The following is a 24063-nucleotide window of genomic DNA, read 5'->3' on the forward strand; positions in this document are numbered from 1 at the left end:
CTGCGCGTGGATGAAGGCGCTGCGAGCAGGAGGATGACAAAAAATGCCAGCCGTTTGGATCTTTCCAGTACTGCTAACCCTATGCTAGGCCTATCTAGATTGAGAATGAATCCTATAGGCTACCTGTCATGGGCTACATTAAAAGGGTGTGCATTGAGTAATAATTGTGTTTTTATGCGATATACAAAGCCTACAATCCATAGGCTGCTACTTTAAAAAGATGACATGGAAAAACAAACAAGTTATTGTAAAGACAACTGGACATACAGTGAACTCCAGAATGATTGGAACCCCTTGGCAAAGATGAGTAAAAAGTGTTATAAAAAAGTCACCTTTCTGTTATTCAGCTTAATGTCACATTGGAAAAAACCATGTATGCCACAATTATCCAATGACAATCCAGTTTTATAGTTTCCTGTAGGCAGCCCTATTCAGATTTAAAATGTCCTAGTATTTCATGTAATTCATGATCCCATGTGTTTTAAGAAGGTTCCCAGGGCCTTTGAAGGAATAACAACAACACAACATCACATTGTTTACTCATCTTTGCCAAGGGGTGCCAGTAATTCTGGAGTTGACTGTAGAGATGAGAGCACGGGAACATTATCTGATGCAAATCTATGATATTATTAGCCTGCAGGGGTGGATCTAGACATTTTCACATGGTGTGGCAAGGGGGTGGCAAGAGGTAGTTGTAAGGTGGTGTGGAGGAAATAATGGCAATAACAATAATTGTATTTTTTAATGAATACTACTATTATGTAATTGAAAACATATATTTTAGCATGGGGAGATTGGGGTGGCAAGGCTTTTTAGCTGGAGTGGCAGCTGCCACCCCTTGGATCCACCAGTGCCCACATGATGTCACCCTGTGTCTCTACAGAGCCATAAGCAAGGCTGGTAGAGGCCATGGGTGGAAGTGGGTCCTTCTGAAGAAGGCCGTGAATCTGGTCTTTGTTTAGTCATTAGGATTTGGAAGTTATGCCTAAGGAGCTTGACCGTCTCCAGGCCGTTCAGAACTCTGCTGCAAGGCTTTTAACGCACATTAACAAAAGAGCACACATTACACCTGTTTTAGCATCACTTCACTGATTACCAGTCCAGTACAGAATTCAATTTAAAATCCTGGTCCTCACCTTCAGAGCCCTGAATGGAGAAGTTCCTCCCTACATTTCTGATTTAATACAGCTTCATACCCCCACCCGTAATTTGAGGTCATTGGGTCAGAAGCTTTTAGTGGTTCCCTGTACCCATTTTAAAACTAGAGGGGATCGATCATTCCAAGCAGTGGCCCCTAGGTTGTGGAATGCCTTGCCTCCCTTTCTACGGTGTGCAACTTCCGTCGAAGCTTATAAAAAGCAACTCAAGACTTTGCTATTCAAGCAGGCTTTTAGTTAGTTGAGGGTTTTTTATGGTTGTCTGTCATGTTTCTATTTCTATTTAAATGTTCTGTATTCTTTATTTGTAGTGTTATATTGCATTTTGTTGTGAAGCACTGATTTTATCTGCGAGAGGTGCTATACAAATAAACTTTGCTTACTACTTACTTACTATGCATTGTTTTCAGAATATTCATACAGTCTGAAGAACAGGCAGTAAGAGACACAAAACTGATACATGCAAGGATATTCACAAACCACTAGAGGGTGATCTATAAACGTGAGACAGCCCAAACATTTCCCTGCAGCAAGGCAAGGCAAAACAAGGCATGGTCTGAAAGGAAGGTAACAGAAAAAGGAAGGAAGTACTCTCCACTGAATGACTTCCTGACTGGATAGTGATCTGACTCCCAAACAACAAAAGGATTGAGGTGGTGTCACTTGCACACTCAACATACTTAACATGTTCCAGCCAACATATACAATTTTATGAGAACTTTTTCTGTTTTTTATTTATTCTTTTGCTTGATATCAAAGCAGGACACTAAAGCATGACACTAAAGAAACATCTCTTGGCAGTTAACAGTTAGTTAACATAAGAGAATAGTAGAACAGTCAAGTTAATATGTTTAGGTATGTCCTTTAAACACTGACCATGGTTTAATGATTTGCAAGTACTAACCTATATGTCCGATGCCAAAACCCTGACCATTTTCCTTACTGTCCTGAAACTATGTAATACAGTCTGAAAGCACCGTTAGTAACCTATCCTGTCCATACGACCTGGACCACACTGTGGCTGGTATAGAAGTTTCTCCCTCATTGCAAAACAGAAAGGTACCCTGTGCTGTGGGTTTCCTGGAGCTTGAAACAAAAATGTAGTGGTCTACTCTAGAGTAGCCACTGCAGCTTCTGAGGCTTATGTTTCTAAAAGAGAAAAATGTAGAGGCTTAGGAAAAACCAGCCTAGTGTGCCATTTCCTCTCTCCAGACCCCAGTATTTGTGGTGTGTAACGTCGTTTTTCTATGGTTAGTCATGAGTGGGGAAATGTTAACTGGGGGGCTCCAACCTTTTTTCATTTTTATTTTAATACCAGTCTGAATTTACCAGGAACGGCAATTACAGAGGGCCTGTATCCTAATTAGGGTTACCATGATCATTAGGTGTTTTTAAAAGTGCATGGTAGAGAGTGAGATACTGTTTTCGTTTCTGTCTAGGAGGGGGAGATGAAGATTCATATCAATATTAGATTCTGTGAGTGCGTCTACCATGTCAAAACTAAATACATGTTACTATAGTACTGTCCATGTGTAGCCCATACGGCCATAGCTTACAGTTTTCCTCCCAGTTGTGGGTTACTATAGAGACGCCTGGTTGCATATATGCCGATCCTCCTGCAATGAGCCAATGAACAGTAGGAATAAGGTGTCTGGTTACTCCCAGTCAACCCCTAGATGTGCAAAGGGAGGGGGAAAAGAATGCTTCTCAGGAGCAATGGTTACTAGGCTGATCCCGAGCAAACTGAAAGCCGCACATAATCCCGCGACAGTTTTGATATATTTTTAGCGCTACGAATTATTACTTTTTTCCAAATGGTTTAATTACATGGATTATAGAAACTACATTGTTTTGGGGGATTTTTTTGTACTCTACTAGGACCTCGAGAGACAAACCTGTTGCCTATTCGACAGCTCAGCTGCAGTCAACTTCAAGATGTTCTATTGTGGATGGGGTGACGCGCAGTCTCGTTACTTTACACTTCTGTAGTGAAATTGGAGTGCCTATCTTTCGTTCAGTTTCATAGGTCTCATCATTTGACTGGTAAGTTTACTATTTTACCCTATACATTTGACGTATTATTCTGAAACTTTGAACAGCTTTGTTTCGAGTTCACTGAAACGGCTAATTCGACTAGCATCTCACAAGACGTTAACAAGCTTTGTTATCGACAATAACCACATGTTTTTCTCGACTACGTGAGAATATGGGCAGTTTCATCATACGAGATACAGAATACTTAGTATTTTTTTTATACATCAGGGGTACGCAGACTGAAATGGGCTCAAGCAAGCAATAGCCAGGAATGTGTGTTGCAACAAGGTTACCGCTGCAGGAAATATGTTGCCCACGCGATGTCACAGGATGGAACAAACTTGTTTTCCCGGCCATACTAGGAATTTAGCAAATAACCTGTCCTACATTTGTACAGTGCCTAGGATTTCCTTGGATATGGAACATGTGTTTAATAGACAGCAGAATAGAGGATGAGCAGTCATTGCAGGCCATTCCTGTATGCAATCAAGACCAGTCTCTCAACCAAGCTGTGCTACATTTGATTATGAATAGTCCTAAAACCACTCCTTAATGTTATTGCTAGCTTAGATTATGGCACAATGATTGACATTTCTGATAGGGGTTCCTATTTTTAACTCATTTTGAGTCACACAGGCAATCATATAATTAAACCTTCTGATTGATGCAACATTAGTTTTTACAGGACTATCCTACCTGATCAGTAAGCCTACTACTGATGTCTATAGTTGTATCACTGAGGATAGGCCTAATACTGAGGATAGGCCAACTACTGCAGTCTATAGCTGTAGCACTGGGGGCAGAATTATACTGGTGTAGTCTATAGTTGCACCTACTATTATAAACTAGTTTGGGATTTGCATTTGTAAAATATTAGATATTAGGTAAATAGGAATGAAATATGAAACTGAGAATTAAAACACAATCTAGGTTAAGTTGTCATTGGTCTCCCTCTATCTACTCTCATCTTAGCAGTAATCAACTAACTGCAGAAAGGTCTGAGATATTCCGAATACTCGGCATCCTGTGCCATTGCAAGGGTGTGAAACGGTAACTTAAATGGTAGCCTACGTCTTGTGTGTTTTCAGTTTGAAGTTTTTTTTTTCCGGTAAGGTTCCCTTGAAGTTTGCGAGTGTTCCTGGAATTCCTCAGAAAGATTTTCACCTAAAATTGAAATGGACAAAGGAAGCATCTTGTTTTCAGATGTTTGATTTATAGGGTTGAAAACTGTCATCATTCCATTAAGATGTTATGTGTATAATTCGACAGCTTGGACAAGTATTTATACACAAGTTGTCTGTGTTTGGTGCACTGTTTCAAGTTGAGTACATGCTGTACATCAAAGAACATTTCTCAGTAAAAAATTATATAGAGTTTGTTTCATGGTTGATAAATGCGGCAGAGATTTTCCCCCCCCCCCCAAACAAAAAAAACAAAACAGCTAGGGACTGGGTAGAGAGAACTATCCCGTTTCAAGGATTAGGCTATTCTCCTGAAATCCTTGCGACTGCGGCTGAGACCAGACCGAAGGCGAACACCTTTGAACAAACTTCGTCCATTTTTTGGGTGAAGAAAACCACTCAGCGTTTCTCTCCTCTGCTGCGAAGGCTGTCTGTTTTGGGCCACTGATTCCCCGACCCCTCCCTCCACCCGTGCCCCAAAATAATGAGCAGGATCATGGGCCAATGGGAGAAGAGCTGGCCACCACAGCAGCCCTCAAAGAGGATAAAAACATTCCACTGTAGGCCTCTATTGAAAAAACGAGCCACAAAACAATCAAACGAAGGTCTTCCCCCATAGCAGATCTCACTACCCTATTCTATTGTGCAATGAGCTGGAATGGTAGTAACCCACTTTCCCCAGCTTCCCATTGACCAAAGTATTTAACATGCCTGCATTCCTGCATAAATACGGATAAAATGCTATCTTATTAACTTTCCCAAATGTACGGCCCATCCCCAAAATGTTCCCACGAGATGTTGATTGTGATGGAGAGTGAGTTTTCTTTCTTATTGCACAGCAACATTTTCAGGTTTGGAATGTGCATGCCGGATTGTCATAATGTTTCACATCAGAAGGACGACCCTATGTACACAAGTTTGGATGGCAGCCCTCAAGCCTGGCTGGACCCATCCCGTATCTCTAACCATGATGCGCAGACAGACACCACCAGAGTGTCTGACTCCACACTTTAATAGAAATGTGAGAGTCACAGCAACTATTTAGGTGGTGATGGTTTTTTTGCTTAGTCAATTTTAATCCTTTAAACCCAGGGCTTCCTATGCTTCTGTTGCATTACGTCGCAGTGGGATTGGGAGGATTTAAACGATGACAAAGCCACAGCACAGCAGCCGTGTGCCTTCCATGACCAGGGGTTGGAGCCCAGAGGACTGGATGTGTCCTATTGCAAGCTAAACACCCTTTCCCCAACCCCTAACAATTTAATTCCCCAAATCCAAAAATACGCAAAAGTGTCAGTTTGAACAAAAAAACGTTTTTCAGTAAGGTATCTAATTTTATATAATTGTAGATTTTTGGGGGGATTGTAAATAAGTGGTGTTAGTTGCTTGAGGAAAGCAAGTACTTGGAGATCACATGTACGTCTTAAGTCAGAAGGCCAAATTAGCTGAATAAAAACTCTCCAGCACAGCCTGTTGTGACTTGTCTCTGTGTAACGAAACACAAGGCATGGTGCAGATGTAAATATCAGTGGTAGCATTACGTTTGTTACTACAGCAGGGCTGTAACAAACCCGGTCTGTGAAGGCTTTTCTTCAAACCCTAATTTGGCACATCTGATTAATTAGCTGATCGACATGCTGAAACAGGTTAGTTGTAAACTAGATCGGAGTGAAAGCAAACAGAAGGATAGCTCTACAGGTACAAGGTTGGATAGCCCTGGACTTTCCCTCTATTGAGCTTTTGTGGATGAGTCATCCATGAATAACACAGGAGATACATCTGAATACTGTTTTGAATTCTACATATATATATATATATATATACACTACCGTTCATATGTTTGGGGTCACCCAGACAATTCAGACAGTTTTCCATGAAAAGTCACACTTTTATTTATCAAATAAGTTGCAAAATGAATAGAAAATATAGTCAAGACATTTACAAGGTTAGAAATAATTATTTTTATTTGAAATATTAATTTTGTTCTTCAAACTTTGCTTTCGTCAAAGAATGCTCCATTTGCAGCAATTACAGCATTGGAGACCTTTGGCATTCTAATTCTTCTAATCATCCATTAGTCTTCTAAGGTAATTAGCAAACACGATGTACCATTTGAACACTGTAGCGAGAGTTGCTTGAAATGGGCCTCTATACACCTATGTAGATATTTCATAAAAAAACTGACATTTCAACCTAGAATAGTCATTTACCACATTAACAATGTATAGTGTTTTTCTGATTAATTTAATGTTATATTCATTGAAAAAAAGTGCTTTTCTTTGAAAAAGAAGGAAATTTCGGAGTGACCCCAAACTTTTGAACGGTAGTGTGTGTATATATATATGAATCTGGTTTCATGTCACAGCACCTAATCTGTAATTTGTGTGACATTGTCATTGCCCCCCCCCCCCCCCCCCCCACAGGGAAGATGCACGTGTCTCTGGCTGAAGCTCTGGAGGTGCGGGGGGGTCCACTGCAGGAGGAGGAGGTCTGGGCTGTACTCAGTCAGAGTGCAGAGAGTCTTCAGGAGCTTTTCCGCCGAGGTATGGGAATAATGCAGCTCTGCGGACAAACATCAAAACATAGACGTGAAAAACATTGTTCTCTCTCTGTCAGCAATTGCAAAGATGTCATTTCTTGAAGCAGTTAAGTTGCTCCTTTTGTTCTATACAAAAGCAATTTTGGCTTGAGTTTGAAAGTATTCAACCCAAAATATGGGTTTATGATTTATGATTGCTATCAGAATGTGAAGTTTATTTCTGCAAATATGACATAAAGGGCTTCTCAAAAACATCACCACCCCTGCCTTTGAGGAAAAGTACCTCATTGATCTTTCCCCCGTTCCATTCTCCCTCACTCATGCCCGCCGTTATCTCTCCCCATCTGATTCTCCCTCACTCATGTCCTGAAGCATTTCCAGAATTTCATGGGAATTCATCCTCCTTTTGCTCCGGTTCATGTTTTCAAAAGCAAATCCAAATTTATCTACATATCAAATGCAGCTTGTCGGCGTGCTTATCAAAAGACAACATTGGAAGTGGATGTGTTGAGCACGGCATTGTACAGCGGTAGTAAAAATGACTAATCGGCAGTACGAAGGTATCATCGTTTATTTAATTTTATCCCACACACCCCCTAATTCACTAGATGATTGATGAAACCCATTTTAGGAAAAGTCATAGACAGAGAGATAAAGGGGGTTTATTTTCAGAGTTAAATGCATTTCAAAACGGCTGGGGTGGTAAAAAAAAAAAGCCCCAGTGTTAAAGGCACTCATGAACAAACATATTTTCAACAGTTCAGATGGTCAGATTCGTCTTGGTGTCTGTAGTTGTGTGTGATTCTGGGAGTGGTTAAACTAAAGTGGTTAGACTACAGCGTCAGAGCTGCCAGTTGGAACACTCATCCTTCCTGCCCTGCCCCCTGTTCTACTCTGTGCGGTACAGTCTGTGCCATTATCATGTCTGTTAACTGATGGGATTTAGGGCTCTTTAAGTGTAGTCTTTCTCACTATCTTGGTGCTTGAATGGGTTTCCTCCAGCACCCCCCCCCCCCCCCCACACACACACACACACACACATTATTTACCACCCACACACTTGCATGTGTCATCCCTATGTCCCTCTTAAAGGAGCAGGTCACATCTCTCTAGGGCAACCTCGCCCCATGGGTATCATCATCCCACCGCACCCTCCTTTCCCTTTCAATTTCCTAAAGTTTGTTTTTCACCTCATAAGACGGGGCTTGAAATGTGCAATTGCGAAATTGCACATTTCTCGCATTAACAGTACAAGTTTTTGTTTTCTGTTACTTGTAATAAGAGGACATGTAACACACAGTCAAATTAAATGACTTATTGATGAAAGCAATTGCTTTGTTAGATTCTTTTTGGTATTTCATGGCAGGGGGTGCAGACTTATGCACTCAACAGTAGATATTTGGGTGCTTAAAAATGCCTTTCCAATCTGGGAGCACTGCAATACAGTCGTCAGAAATCCAGTGCTTTCTTTGTGGAATGTTGTGTTCTGCAGCTCAGTGAACCTGTCTTTTCTTTGCTCCGATGTACTGTAGACCCAGGACTAAGACAGCCACTGTTAAATCCTCGCACGCGGTTCCAGATGTAGCATGCAGGGGGGATGTTGAGTGTCTCCAGAAATCCTCCTTTTCTGTCTGCAAATTTTCCGTCTCAGCCTTATGGATTTAAGTTGTCTTAATGTCGCAATTTTACTCACTTATTTTGACACAACCTCCTTTTTTACCTTTACCATGGGCACTTGGTGGGTTTTAGACACCAGCTATGTACTGAATTATGCTATTGTTCCACCCACGTGATGATCTCACAATTCTTTTTTACAGTAGCAATACTTACACTATAGAGTTAGACCACATACCAGTGACTAAGCTGGTACCGCAGAGCCATTGCAGTTCCTTGTTCATGTTCTAGGTGTACAATATCAAGCTGTGTGACATCATGTTTCCTGAGCTGTGGGTGAACAACTCATCAGTTGTCCCCCAGTCAAGGCTATGGCTGGTGTACTGCTGTAACTAGCATGCTATCCCGCCAAAAGACAAAGGCTGCTTTATTATCCGCTGTCTGTCCGCACTCTCATAAAGGAGGTTCAAAAGGCCTTCCCTTGAATGCATGCCAGTCTCCATGACTGTAGACAGGTCATCTATTCACCCCCCCCCCCCCCAACTGATCTCTGAAATACTTTTTTGCTCTCGCGTACACACATGCATGGTAGTGATGGTGAAGTTGAGGTCCATTTCGATCCTTTGAGGCAGTGCAGAAGACAATCCTATGAGTCTAGCAGGACAGACAGCCCAACTTGTGTGTGTGTGTTACCTCCCCCCCCTCAGGGCTGTGTGAGGCAGCATGCTCGGCATGTGTCTGAGGGGCTTCTGTCCTGTGTTGTCGAGGCGGGAGTTTAGCCTTGGAACTCTCAGCAGGCCACATTTCCCAGCAGATGTCCTTGAGGTGCAGTTTGTAAAAGCCATTTTACCAGCTATGCTCAGAAATGTCCCTACCATTGTGGCAGGTCTCCTGAATAGTGAAAAGCTTTCAATGTTCTTTTGAAAACTTTCACATGCATTATATTCAGCAATGGAGACGTCCCTCCATAACCAAGGTTTTGTATGTAATCTGTTATCTTAAATGTAATTACTTTTTTGCGAATCCGTTTTCATCTTCAGTAGCCAGCCATCACCGAAAGCTTGAGGCATTGGAAAGTATTTACGGAGATGTTAGAAGGCCAAGGCCAAACACAACTTGGGTCTTTTAAGATTTTAAGTCATGAATTCCTGTAGTTCAGTCAAGACAATCACGTATTAGATTTGAGCATTTATTGTTACATGACATGGACATGTAGATTTAACTTTGGCGGAGTGGATGATCCAAGGGAAGCGCTCCCTGCCTCCTCGATGCAACACATCCATACTTGACATATGAGGCAGGGAGCAATAGAGATATAATCCCCCAGGTGGAAAGAACATACAGACAGCACAGGGGAGAAGGGGATGGTGGAGGGCGGCAGCACACTGATCATACAACAACCGGGGTGAGTGTGTGCGTATCCGCGCGTCTTTTAAAGACGCCTTATCGGACGTGGCCCAATGGATATGCGCTGCTAACCTGGGTGTGGTAGTGGGCAGAGGAAAGGAAGGTGGAGTAAGACGCCTTACGTCCCCGATGACTGACGCGCGCTGCCCGATTGCCCTGCCTGAACTAGCTGCGCTTATTTGAAAACACTCTGTAGCTACTGCATTGCAAAGCCATGCAAAGACCACCTCTAGGTACATTTTTGCATGGGAACCAGACAGATCTTTCATTTGCCCTGGCAGAAACGTCCGGAGACCCTCCCATTCAGACAGATTTCCACGGGCCTGGATAGCGCCGAGCCAGTCTAATATGAGGCGTGTTTCATACCATGACTGTACAGAGAACTACTGTTGAGACATTGTCCAAACCATGATGACATTCTATCCAATTGCGTCCAGAGTCACTTTGGTCTGCACCCGTTGATAATGCCCCTTGGTAATCAACTGAACTGAGAGGTTCTATTTAGAGGACAACACCCTGGCCCTGTGCCTGATCCTCTGTGTGGCGTCCCAGATAATACAGATAACGGCTAATAAGATATAGTCTGTCTGGGTGCACCAGCTGAACATGTCCCAGATGGCTTGCTCAGTTGCATGTGTGTATTTGTGTGCTGTCTGGGGTAGTTTGAGTAGAGCATGGTATACATTTCAACTGACTATTTTCTCTATTTTATTATTTTCTATTCCGGGTCTGTTATAGCTGTTATTGTGTTGCACAATAGTCTTATGGATAATTGGTTGAAATAGTTTAGTGGTGAGCAGCATTACCGTTATATAGAATATTGGGTTCTAGATTCAGGGAACGGTGTTGTGTACTGGCATATATCAGTGTGTCAATGACATCTATAAAAAATAGTTGGAAAACTTTCCAACAGCAAATTGGTCACAAAGTGCTCAACAGGAGACATTTGATTTACTCTGAGAATTCCTGCCTTTTGAAAACGTATATATTTTGTGCCTCAAGCCCTTTTTTCCTTGTTTCCCCTCTCACAAGGAAATATCCGTCAGAGAAAGGAATTTTGCAGTGCTGCTTAAACATTCGTTTGTTTATATTTTTAAACTTCTCTGTAATCCAATCACTGGTCTGTGGCTTCGTAGGAAAAGAGCATAACTCAAACCTTCTTTCTGTTGCCATCTGTCACCTTGCACTGGGGAAGGAACAAGTATTTTTCTTTCGGTTAGTTTAAATTGCCAAACTCTAGACGTGCAGTGCATTTATCTATGGCGGTGCAGTGTTATCCACAATTGTAAACATTGACAGTCTACTCCATGGAGTTTGTTCTCCGTTGGTCAAAATTGAGGTAAAGGGTGCCACACAGCTCTACGAGCTACGTCTGACCTTTTCCATGCAAAACTGTGTAACAGACTACTCTTGGGTTCTTATATGGGGAAACAACATTTCGATCGTCTGTGTAATTACTTGTTGCATGGTCTGATTGACAATAAAGTTCACTTTGACTTTGATTTGACTGTTAAGAATAATCTCGAGTGTGTGTGTGTGTGTGTGTGTGTGTGTGTCCTGCACAGACCCTGCAGCGCTGGGCTTCATCATCTCCCCCTGGTCCCTGCTGCTCATGCCCTCGGGCAGCATCTCCTTCACAGATGAGAACGTCACCCAGCAGGACCTGAGGGCCTTCACGGCCCCGGAGCTGCTCGAGGGCCTCACCCTGGCCTCCGTCTCCGACATAGAGAAGGTGCAGTACAGCAGCCTCGCTCCGCCGCCTAAAACCTCGTGGTCATTAGATTCTGTAGGCATCAAATATGCTCGAATGTGCCAATGACGTCAGACATCTAGCATCAATCAACATTTCAAGTCCTGTATATTTTTCTGAAACCTGGTGAATGTCACCTCCCCTCCTTTCCCTGTTGTCAGAATGGGAGTGTATCTCTTTAAGGTAGTGTGGAGTCGGGCTGCACTTGAAAGACCTTGAAGACCATGGTGCATTCTTTGGCAACCCCAAAGTTATTCTTTCCTTTCCCAAGTCCAATTTTCAGGGGGAAGTGATTTTCTTAGAGGGAGCCTGGTGCAGAATTGTTAAGGAAAGGAAAATGGAAAAATGTTTTGGGGTTTAACTGAAAGCACTCCAGCACAACATGCAGGGTACTGTGTTCACTACGTTTTTCATTTAACATTTTAGATAAGACACAATCAAACCGTTTGTCCCCGCACAGGACAAAGTGTCAGCAGATGTCACATTTCCGTTTTTTTCTCCTCATTTCAATAAATACAACTGGAACAGTCTGAATATTAGTTCCAGCTGGAATAGTCTGTATATTAGTTCCAACTGGAACATTCTGAATCAGTCTGAATATTTTTTCTACTGCTATTTTTATTGTTTTCTAACTACTACTGTACTACACAAGATCTACACTGAAGGCATTTGTGTATCATTCTAATGCCTCTCCTTTCTTTACAGATGCACATGTACTCACTTGGGATGACCCTCTTCTGGGGAGCCGATTATGAAATCCCTCAAAGTCAGGTACGATTAGGACCACCAGGCTCTGAGTCACTTGTAGCTCTTGTGTAACCGTCCGACAAAAACCTTTCGCTAAAACAGTAGGCCAAATATGCTCAAAGCCTAATTCGATATTGTCACAATATGTTCAAAAGTTCCCTAAAATGACATATTGTGTGTTTGTCGCAGCCCATGAAGCTGGGGGAACACCTCAATAGCATGCTGCTCAACATGTGTGACGACACAACGCTGAGCCGCATGTCCGTGAGGACCGTCCTGGACGCCTGCAGCACTCACATCCGGAGCTCCAGCTGTGAGCCCTCCTTCTCCTACATCAGGAAGCTGGTCCGCTTGGTGCTCGGTAGTCTATCCCAGGTACACCACACACACACACACATGCATACACACAAATGTTCACACAAACATATGCACGTAAACACACACATGTACACACTCATACCCTATAGTATAATTGATATGACCTGAACTAAACTTATTAAGGCAATGATTCAGTTAAATACTTAGATCTCGTAACATTTCAGCATGTTTACTGTGACTTAATTGTTTTAAGTTCTTGCCTGATGATGATGCTTGATTCTGTAACCACACATGTTCAATGGCAGATATTTATTCAAACCTAAATGAGAAAAGTGCACAATTCCGTGTAACATCACAACACGGTTATATATGTCTGTCTACCTTGAAGACAATCCTGTATTTACCCACCTTTTATACCACTGTGCCTGTCTTCTCTCTGTCTCTCAGCTGGATGGTCTGATGTCCCAGAGTGAGAGGGAATCTCTACCAGAGCGGAGTAAGGAGATTCGGGACAGGCTTCGAGGAAAAGGCCTCCCCTCAGGTACCACAGGCTGTCCCCCCTCCAGCCTCCTGCCTGCCTCCTGCCTGCCTGTCCCCCCTCCAGCCTCCTGCCTGCCTGTCCCCCCTCCAGCCTCCTGCCTGCCTGTCCCTTTACAGCCTGTTAGGGTGCCTGTTGCAGAAATGACCCCCCCATCAGTTGCTATACCCAAAGTGATTCTCTTCCATGTTTGTAGAACAATGGGCATCAAACCGCTTGAACATGAACTAATGCCAATGTGATGCAATGATTTTTTTTTTGGGGGGGGAGAGCACATATCATTGTAGACAGAGCTCTCTACACGTTCTGATGAAGTATAACTTGGTCACCATATCCCAGTGGGAAGGAATCGATTCAGTAAATAAAACAGAAGGGCAAGTTTTAGCAGGCCCCACCATCATGACTTGAATGTGGCTGATATATATATATCAGCCACAGGACACTGACTAAAGACAACCCCACTTGAGATTAGTCAGGCTATGGGAGGAGGGAAGAGGAAAATGGCTTTGAAAAATGTGACAGTGGGTGACGAGAAGCTTTTTCTGGGAATTAACAATTAGACGATGGTTAAGAAGAAATTATAAATATAAACCGTTTGAGGTGAACAGGATGCTGTGTGTGTGTGAGGACAAAGAACTCCCTGAAGAAGCCCACTGGCAAGAGAATGGAGGCAAGTTAGAACCAGTAGACCAGCTTTGTAGATACAAGCATTTTATATGGGTGTATTCTCTTATTATTTACTCCCACTTATTTGAGCTAGTGCCAGTGCTACCTTCAGAATGACTCATGGAGGCTTAAGATGAGTCATCAGTTTGAGCAACAATAGGTCATGACAGATGACCAAGAGCTGTATATATGCACCGGAAAGTCTGAACTGGAACATCAGGCCATATGTTTAGCCCATGAGTGGAAATGAAGGGAGTGGAATGATCCAACAAGGTTCCCTCCCTCTTCATGATGTTAGAGATGGGATCCACCTCTGGGGTTGTAGCTCCTCTGAGAAGTCTCTCCCTGCTCCTCAGACCCCGGCTTCACTCCGGAGGAAAAGAAGCCCTGACAATTCCTGCCAACTCAGAGGGGGGAAAAAAATGCTATTTTGAGAAGAAGAAAAAACAAAAAAACACTGAGACAAGAAGCGCCACACCGCAAACCAGAACAGGGTTTAATTTAGGAAAATATGACCAAATCTTCCCTGCGGTTTAAGAAAAGCTGAAGCATTTTTCTTTTTGAGACCACGGTGGAGAAATTCAAACATGGCTGCCTGGCTGGTTATATAACCAGCGCATGGCATTGATTACATATACATATTTCCGAGTCAGTCGGTAATCTGGCTTATGGAGTCTGTATTGGTGCTTTGTTCCTCAGGTTCAGTCTGCCCAGCCCTAGGGAAAGTACATGCAAAGAGAATTAGCCACTTCTCAGAGTTTTCCTTTTCTTCCCCTTAAGAGGACTTCCGTTGTTTCTGTGTTTTAAGTCGCTGTGGGTCGTCAACCATTTGATGCTGGCAGCTTCAGACCTGGTAGGATCTCATGGTCTGCATTGCACTTAAGTCACACCACTGTCAGCGAAAAAGTCTTGTGCTGCAAGTTTGAGAGATTGTTTGCAGTGAGAAAATGTTCATTTATATCTGTACTTTTTGCTCTTTCAACCTCCTGCCGATCCGCCCTCCCCTGTTCCTAAAAGACAAGTCTGTCTTTGATGTTGTTACCCCATAAAGACCCGGCATGTGCTTTGTAGGTTAAAGCACCACATGCAGTGTTTTATAGGCCTGTGCTACCAATTCCCTACCTCTCCAACTCATGCTTTCATCTCTCTCTACACATATGCACCTATCATCCTTTCTTTCGCTCTCTCTCTCTCTCACCCACCCTCTCTCTTTCTCTCATCCTCTCTCTCTCTCGGTCTGACAACAAGGGCTCTCACTGTCTCAGAAAGTGAAGATGATCTGGTAGGGCAATATACAAGTTTACTGGACAGTCATGAGAGCACTCTGTTGAAAGTACCAGACTTACTATTCAGGGGGACAAGTTGGGGATGGTTTTTCTGCTAGGTATGAAGTAATGTCCTGAAATGGTGGACTAAAAGTCTATATGTAACGTTTTTTTGTTTTGTTTTTTTTGGATACAACAGGAAAATAGTTTCAGAAATGTGAGTACTTCCAGTACTCTCTTTATAAGACGGCAGGTTTGACACTTTTCCAATGGTAGGGTAACTCTACAAATGAGTTGCATTAATAACACTCAGTGGCACTTTCAGGCCCCCTATTTCTCTGGTCATGTATTTCTGGACATGCTTGCGGTGTTCCACACATTCCATGAGACGCTAGGTAACCTATAGGGTCATTTTGTGTAATTTTCATGTACCATGCCTGCTATTGTGAATGAACGATTTTCCATTTATGAGTACTTTGAGTGTGTGTGTGTGTTAGCTGGCAATAAGGGACAGCAATTTAATTGCCATGTCTAATAGCCATATCATCCTGGGCCGGTAGCAGAACTAAGGGGAAAGTTTATGATTAGTGTTTTACAACAAGACAAACCTTAATTGTGCTGCTCACATCAAAGAAAATGTAATTCCGTTTTAATACCCCACCAATCTCATTCCGGAAACCCAAATAGATTTTGGAACACAATCTCTTGAATTTGAGCATTGCTACAGTCAGGGAATGTTTCCAGATGATATTTGAGCCAGAGCTTCATTTGGTGTGTCTGTCTGTTCCCTGTCAGGGAGGAGTGCGGCCCCGAGGGTGCTGGAGCGCTATCGGGCCAGAACGCAGGAGCAGGCCTCCCTTAACCGCGGCCTGAGTCGCTCCATGGGGTCGCTGCCCATCCAGGACCTGCTGAGGGCCGAGGAGGGGGCGACAGCCCCGCAGTACCCCCCTTCAGACTACTACCACCCGGGCTCAGAGTCCTCCGCAGAGCTCTATCCCCACCAGAACCAACACCACCACCCCCAGCAGAGAGGCAGGCCAGTGGAGCTGGACCGCAGATCTCTTCCCTACCAAGGCACCAGCAAAACGTGGGCCTCCTCCATGGACCTGGCCCGCATCGACCCTGACGTGTTGCGCTTCGGGGCCCTGGAGGACGCCAGGCGGGGCAGCAGCGCCCTCAGCACGCGCTCGGCGGGCAGACACAAGTCAGCCTCGCGCGTCTCCAGGGACAGGGAGTCCTGTTACTCTGAGTTTGGGGGCCTGGAGGCCAGGAAGCTGGCTCACCACCACTCGGCCATGTCGGTGAGCTCGGCTGTGACCAGTGCCTACGACAGGCTGAAGGAGAGGCAGAGGAAGCTGCAGGTGCTGCGGCAGGCCATGGATGGTAAGGACCTGCTTGGTGACTGAATGTGTTCAGGCCATGGACGGTAAGGACCTGCTTGGTGACTGAATGTGTGATGGGTTTTAGATGGAGATGATGAGTTGGAACTCCAAAAGCCTGATAAACACGGTCGATGCACTGTCCCCAAAGATGTCTATCTTTGCAGCATTTTGAGGTGAAATGATTGACTCTCGCTATGAGGATTTGCCAGGGTTAGATGATGTCTTCGAGGCTGAGAGAGAGGCCGTAGGGTTGAGGTTGAGAGAGAGCATCACAGACTTTCTGGCGACTAGTCTTATTGCTCTGTCATCTAGATATGTACTGTATTACTGCTGATATCATGTCCTGCTGCAGCAGATGTGTGTGTTTGTTTTTATGTGTGGAGGTGGGGGGAATCTTTTGGTCCCTACAGGAATAGAAAACTCTAGAAGAAAAACTAAGCAAAAAAAACGAGGGGAAAAAAATCATTTGAGTTTGGGTTAACTTTTGTGTTAGTGTTTGGGAAAACATGATTATGAATGGAATTGATTTCGGTCCTCACAAGAATAGCCACACAAACGTGTGTGTTGAACTACTATTCGGGGAAGCCTGGTGGGAGTGAGTGCTGGATATGCAGCTTTATTTTGCCATCGAGCATGAGTCAGTGGCAGTGGTTTCCAAATGCCTGCTTCTAATTAGAGAGAGGGATAATTCTAGCCTGTTAACTCTCACACGTAAGGCCTAGTCTCTCTCTCGTCTCGTTCTGTCTCTCTCCCCCACACATCACACACACACACGGATGCACAGGAGCGCACCCAGGCGTCAGTCACTACACACACACGTACTGTATGTCACATAGCACAAAAGTTAATCGACAGTGTGGCGACCACGAGAGCTGTAAGCTACCCTGAGCATATAAGTAGCCTTTCAAAGTATTTAAAAAGCGCTCCAGAGTCACATGTGGCACATGCATGTTTACGTCCTCCCCTGATTTGTCGGTGTCTGGCGGCCATCTGCAGATGGGGAGTGTACGGAGCCAGGCACGGATGAACAGCCTCTTATAATAAACCCCAGCCTTCCTATCCCCCATCCTCCTCTGCCTCCTCCTCTGCCGCCTCCTCCTCTGCCTCCTCCTCCACTCCCAGCTCCAGCCTTCCTGCTCCACTGGCTATTTATAACACTGACTGACTGAGCCACCAACCAAAAGCATTCTTTTCCTTGACAGGCTCCGCCCCTGCATCCTCCCTCCCCCCCTTCATCTACTGATTATATCTGTCTCGTTTATTGAATATGGGGGTGTTGTGAGGAGAGAAGCTTCTGTCCTAGGGTGAGAAGGCGAGAGTAGGTCCTGTTTGTGCCTGCCTGCCTGCCTGTGTTGAGGGTGGACCCTCATTGCTCATAGCACCCAACCTGATAAGAAAAGAATGGATGGATATTAGAGACCAATGCTGACGCAAAGGAATGCCGACGACCATTAGGACTGACTCGGGCGCGAAGCCTACAATGGCCAAACCCAAATATTTTTGTATTCTGTCCCCAGAGCTATTCTGCTCCAGTATGAATGGAGGTAATTGAGCACAGACCATTTGTGGGGGGACTGTAAAATGTGTTACTTGGCAGAAATTCTCTTTACTGTTTTCTTTGGGGAGTGGGGGGGCGGGGGGAGAGGGTAGGGGGGGGGTTGTATTTATTTTTTCTCTTTGTTTTCTGCTTTGAAAGATTGACATGACATGGTGGTGCAGCAGTGGTGGATATCCTCTCAGGTGTTCTGCGTTGAGACTAGGCCCCTCGACTCACTCCTTTTAAACCTCCCTCCTCCCTCCCCTTTAGTGCCAAGGTGCTTCCATCAGGGCAAAGTTTCCTACCGGGCCCCGAGTGGCTCTGTAAGTGGAGTCATGTGTAGCGGATGAGGGAATTCCAAATGTTATTGGACTTTCCGGTGTTTGGTGAGCAGGTCACATGGCTCAGGGCTGGGCTAGGTCAGGGTGGGCTGGGCTGGGCTGGGCCAGGATCTGTTCTGGAGCGTCGCTACAGAGACAGGAGGAGGAGGAGGGGGGGGGGGGGGGGGGGGAGAGAGAACCTGCATGTTTCTGGATTTTTCCAAATCAACGAGTTTATTTGTGAAAGCTTCCAGCTGCCAACTGTGGAGGGCCAGTTAGGAGGGGGTGAGACGTTATTTATCACAGAGACGTGAGGCGTGTCAAGCTCTCTCTGCAATGTCTGCAATGCATACCTGCAGTGGTTCAAAAGAGTATCTTGCCCGGCTATATGGCTGGTTTGTACGTACGAGTACTCTGCATGTGACCAGCTGTATAAGCTCAGTAGACCTCGCTAAGCTGTGTTCTGGACAGGAACAAACCCTGCCTCTGGCCCCAGACACAAGTCCTCCCGTAGATGTGAAAGCACAAAGGAAGGATTCAGGAGGGTAAAGACAGGAAGGTACTTGAAGGTTTGTTGTTGTTTCAAAGCCTCGTCATATTATTTAATTTTTTTACAATTCTTTTTTCAATTCTTTTTTTATGCTAAACGGTTGTGGAGGTGCTGGGCTGGAGCGGGCTCCCATGATCCCCTTGCTGTGTGCTTCTGAGGGAAGCTCTTCTCAGCGGGCCACCAGACTATAAATAATGGGAGCGTCTGAGTTGCCTCCTCCCTCAGCCTTACCCCGAGGGCTGCAACATGACTATGCCGTCTCGACAGGACCAGATATGGTACACTGCAGCGCAGCATGAGTTGAACGTTAGCCCCGCAGTTAAACTGATAGAGCTTGTTTCTTTGAGCTTGTCAGGTGACTCTGACAGTGAGAGGGTTTGGCAAAGTGTAAATTATGAATGGATAGGGCTCCGCTGTTGATCGCTGCACACCCATAAGCTCTCGGGGCTAAATGCTGAGTATGAGATTTCTCTCGCACCCCCTCATTTCAGTCTTCTTTTTCTCTCCTTCATCTCTCTCTTCATCTCTGTTCCCGTCTTTCGTTTCTCCCTTCTTTCTCTTTCATCTCCTTGTTGCTCCTTTTCTCTCTCTCTCTCTGTGGTGTGTGTGTGTGTGTGTATGTGTATAGCGTGTGTTCCTGCTTGTTACAAAGTCACACAAAAGGATCCATCCTTGTGAATCCGCTGATAATTGCTCCATCAATCTTTTTGTCTTTTCCATTTTCTAAGCATTTGTATTTTCTTGTAATAATAATCAACCACAAACAACAGGTCAAAGAATGGGATATAAACTGGAATTTTTACCTCCTCCCTCCCCCACACACACACTCTCTCTCTTTCTCTCTCTCTCTCTCTCTCTCTCTCTCTCTCTCTCTCTCTCTCTCTCTCTCTCTCTCTCTCTCTCTCTCTCTTTCATTGCTCTGCTCCCGTGTTTTGGCCGAGTGACTGAGCTAATGTTAAGAAGCCGATTCCAGATTAGTGGGGGGGTGTCTTGTGGTCGTGCTGCCCCTTCCCTGGCTATGTCCTGAATGAGAAGCTGCCCTCCTCCATGTCCTGAATGAGAAGCTGCCCTCCTCCATGTCCTGAATGAGAAGCTGCCCTCCTCCATGTCCTGAATGAGAAGCTGCCCTCTCCTCCATGTCCTGAATGAGAAGCTGCCCTCCTCCATGTCCTGAATGAGAAGCTGCCCTCTCCTCCATGTCCTGAATGAGAAGCTGCCCTCTCCTCCATGTCCTGAATGAGAAGCTGCCCTCTCCTCCATGTCCTGAATGAGAAGCTGCCCTCCTCCATGTCCTGAATGAGAAGCTGCCCTCCTCCATGTCCTGAATGAGAAGCTGCCCTCCTCTATGTCCTGAATGAGAAGCTGCCCTCCCATGTCCTGAATGAGAAGCTGCCCTCCTCTATGTCCTGAATGAGAAGCTGCCCTCCCATGTCCTGAATGAGAAGCTGCCCTCCTCTATGTCCTGAATGAGAAGCTGCCCTCTCTTCATCTACTTTATTCATTATAATGGATAAACCAGGGACCAGCTTAACTGTATTACCATGGCCTTCAAACATTTTCTCTGGAAATCTATATCTCTAACACACACACTTACAGACAGAGGTGTCCACAAGCAGCTGCACATAGTCCTACTAGACTGTTCCAGGCAGAGAGTAGAGGAGGCGTTAGTCAGGAAGCACCTGTGTCCACTGCCTGGTTGGTCCTTCTCCTAGGAGAACTGCAGATAGAGCTGCTCTGTTTAAAGGGGACGACGGGTCGGAATTCAAACCCTTACAGCTGCCACAAGGATGTGTCATAAAGACTCAGACTACAGGCTCAGCTCACCCAAAACAAACATGCTGATTCAATTGATTTAAACGTTATCGAAGATCAGTCGTAACCGTCTTTAAAGTAAAAGAGGAACCATTGACAGCCATCCATGTAGGATCGAGGGCCATGCTGATACTGCACTGAACCCTGCCTGACCCCTCCACAGTAAAATGCACCCTACATCTGAAACCTCACATGTTCTGGTAAGAAGTAGGGAGGATCTCAACAGTGGCCAGTGTTGTGGAAACTTAGCCACATCACGTTGCGGGGGCTAAGTCAGAGAACCCGGTCTGCAAATCCCCTTCTTTACCTCAGTAGTCCCCTCCTTCTTTACCTCAGTAGTCTCGTTCTTCACCTCAGTAGTCTCGTTCTTCACCTCAGTAGTCTCGTTCTTCACCTCAGTAGTCCCCTCCTTCACCTCAGTAGTCCCCTCCTTCACCTCAGTAGTCCCCTCCTTCACCTCAGTAGTCCCCTCCTTTACCTCAGTAGTCCCCTCCTTTACCTCAGTAGTCCCCTCCTTCACCTCAGTAGTCCCATCCTTCACCTCAGTAGTCCCATCCTTCACCTCAGTAGTCCCCTCCTTCTTTACCTCAGTAGTCCCCTCCTTCACCTCAGTAGTCCCCTCCTTCTTTACCTCAGTAGTCCCCTCCTTCACCTCAGTAGTCCCCTCCTTCTTTACCTCAGTAGTCCCCTCCTTCACCTCAGTAGTCCCCTCCTTCACCTCAGTAGTCCCCTCCTTCTTTACCTCAGTAGTCCCCTCCTTCCCACACCCTCTTTCTGTATTGTCATCTTAGACACAGTGAATCCCCAGATTTGCGTTGACAAATCAGGAGTTTTAACCTGGTGAGCAGGAAACTGATGCAGAGCTAGGTAAGAGGTGGCTTCTCATGGTTTAAAGGGAATTTCACATTTCTTCCCGAATTTCCCCATTGTGGGACGAATAAAGGTATATCTTATCTTCCGCATATGAGTTTTGCAACAGAGTTGCTCCACGGATGTCAGAATGATACTGCTATTTCAAGTCGCAGTTTATTTGGATATCGTCATCATCATGATACACTATGACTGGACGCTTACAATGCTGCTGGTTTGTAAAGCTTACACAAGAAAGATTCTGGAGAAGAGAGTGAAACCTGTTTTGAACAGTGAGTCGTCTCTTAGGTATTCAAGCTATGAAGTTTAGACTGAGACAGAAGCCAGACTATCTGGTTCCTTCTGTACAGGCGGAATTATTACTGGATGTGATGGCTGAGGGTTACCAGCACCGCTGTCTTTGTTATGATGGACAAGGAGTCAAGAATGATAGATTGCATCTGTGCATCACATTCAAATGATTACTGGAGGAGCTGTTGGTAAAACTGTTGGTTTAGTACGGACACCTTGGCCCTCAGCTCCATCTACTGTTTTCTCACAGATTTCCTACACGTTGAACACAGATTGGCACACCCGTGGTGATGCGCATGTATGATTGTCAGGAGGCAACACATACCATTCCATACATACACACTCCTCGCAGTTATTGTACATGCTGGGTCTTTGTGTGTTTACCCAGACAGACATGGGGGATTTGAGCTTCATCCAGTCCAGGTTTTTGGGTCAGAATGAACCCAGCAGGATTTGAAGTAACACAGTCTGGAAATCAGCCTCTCCACAAATCACCATGTGTGGACTCATGTGTGATGTATGTCTTTACTGTTAAGCAAGCCAAATCCCCCCAGGTTTTTTTTTTTTTTAGATTTCCGGTCGTAAAAAATGTATAAATAATAAAGACTGTTGAATTAGCTAACTTGAATTGACAGTTCAAGACAATTAAAACCTGAACATGTGAACTTGGATGTGTGTGCGTGGGGAGGGGGGGGGGGGGTGCGGGGGAGTATGTGATTCTGGGATTAACTGCCGGCGATTCCACCCGACATGTTCGCCTTGAAAATGTACATAACCTCCCATACAAAAAGCCGTGTTAGCATATTTCAGAATCTTGGCCTAGCAGCAAACGACATAATGCAACCAAATGTTTCTCCCTCTCCACCCAGACCCCATCCACACCCACCGCAGGTACCAGAGTGACTACAGCTCCTCCAGTGAGAGCCCCTCGGTCGCCTCCTCCGACCCCGAGTACAGACAAGGTAGCATCTGCTGGGGTGGGTTGGCATTTGTCATCCAGGGAAAACAAAGACCTGAACGATCCGAGTTTGTTTAGGACTACTGGTTGTATCTTATGATGCTCTGAGATGACAAGGCACCACTGTTTTCATGCCAGCACCAATCAGATTCCTTGATTTGAGTGAATTAATCTGGATTCATCTTAATGGCAGCTGTGTGTGTACTGTACTGCTAACTTGCTTGTGTTCTGTCTGCCGTAGCTAAGAAACCAGAGGAGGCGAGGAGATACAGCTCCCAGGCTGCTCTGTCAGAGCAAGACGCCTCGCCGCTCTCTGCCCTCAACACACACAGACACAGGTACACCACTGCACGCAAGCACACACACACACACACACACACAGACACAGGTACACCACTGCACGCACACACACACACAGACACAGGTACACCACTGCACGCACACACACACACACACAGACACAGGTACACCACTGCACGCACACACACACACACACAGACACACAGACACAGGTACACCACTGCACGCACACACACACACACACACACACACACACACACACACACACACAGGTACACCACTGCACACACACACACACACACACACACACACACAGACACAGGTACACCACTGCACGCACACACACACACAGGTACACCACACCACAGCACATACCCACACACACACACGCAGACACAGGTGCACCACAGCACACACACACACAGGCACAGCACACACACACACAGGTACACCACAGCACACACACACACACACACAGGTACACCACAGCACACACACACACACACAGGTACACCACAGCACACACACACACACAGGTACACCACAGCACACACACACACACACAGGTACACCACAGCACACACACACACACAGGTACACCACAGCACACACACACAGGTACACCACAGCACACACACACACACATAGGTACACCACAGCGCGCACACACACATGCATGTTTAAACTGTATGGGTATATTGTAGCTACCCAGACTGCACTCATTGCACCCCCAGGACACGTGTATCCAGCACAGCGCGCACACATGCTCTGTGAGGTTCCTGTAACTGCCCACACAGCAACACACGGACACAGCAACCCGTCTGCCC

The 24063-nt window shown here is 45.3% G+C and overlaps 1 protein-coding gene across 5 annotated transcripts in view; it reads left to right on the forward strand.

Moving 5' to 3' along the window:
- Positions 1-2868: 2868 nt before the first annotated feature.
- Positions 2869-24063, forward strand: part of ptpn13 (protein tyrosine phosphatase non-receptor type 13) — a 39897-nt gene continuing 18702 nt past the window's right edge. For 3 of the 5 annotated variants that reach the window (XM_067249986.1, XM_067249990.1, XM_067249989.1), the window contains exons 1-9: positions 2869-3200; positions 6796-6915; positions 11498-11664; positions 12388-12453; positions 12619-12804; positions 13195-13288; positions 16012-16599; positions 22848-22955; positions 23178-23274. In XM_067249986.1, the coding sequence (XP_067106087.1) occupies positions 6801-6915; positions 11498-11664; positions 12388-12453; positions 12619-12804; positions 13195-13288; positions 16012-16599; positions 22848-22955; positions 23178-23274 (1421 nt within the window). In that variant the 5' untranslated portion in view covers positions 2869-3200; positions 6796-6800. Of the gene's footprint in view, positions 3201-6394; positions 6460-6795; positions 6916-11497; positions 11665-12387; positions 12454-12618; positions 12805-13194; positions 13289-16011; positions 16600-22847; positions 22956-23177; positions 23275-24063 lie in introns of those variants that run through there. The other 2 variants (XM_067249988.1, XM_067249987.1) reach the window with 2 other exon arrangements.

Source organism: Osmerus mordax, chromosome 14, assembly GCF_038355195.1.
Source record: "Osmerus mordax isolate fOsmMor3 chromosome 14, fOsmMor3.pri, whole genome shotgun sequence".
NCBI lineage: Eukaryota > Metazoa > Chordata > Actinopteri > Osmeriformes > Osmeridae > Osmerus > Osmerus mordax.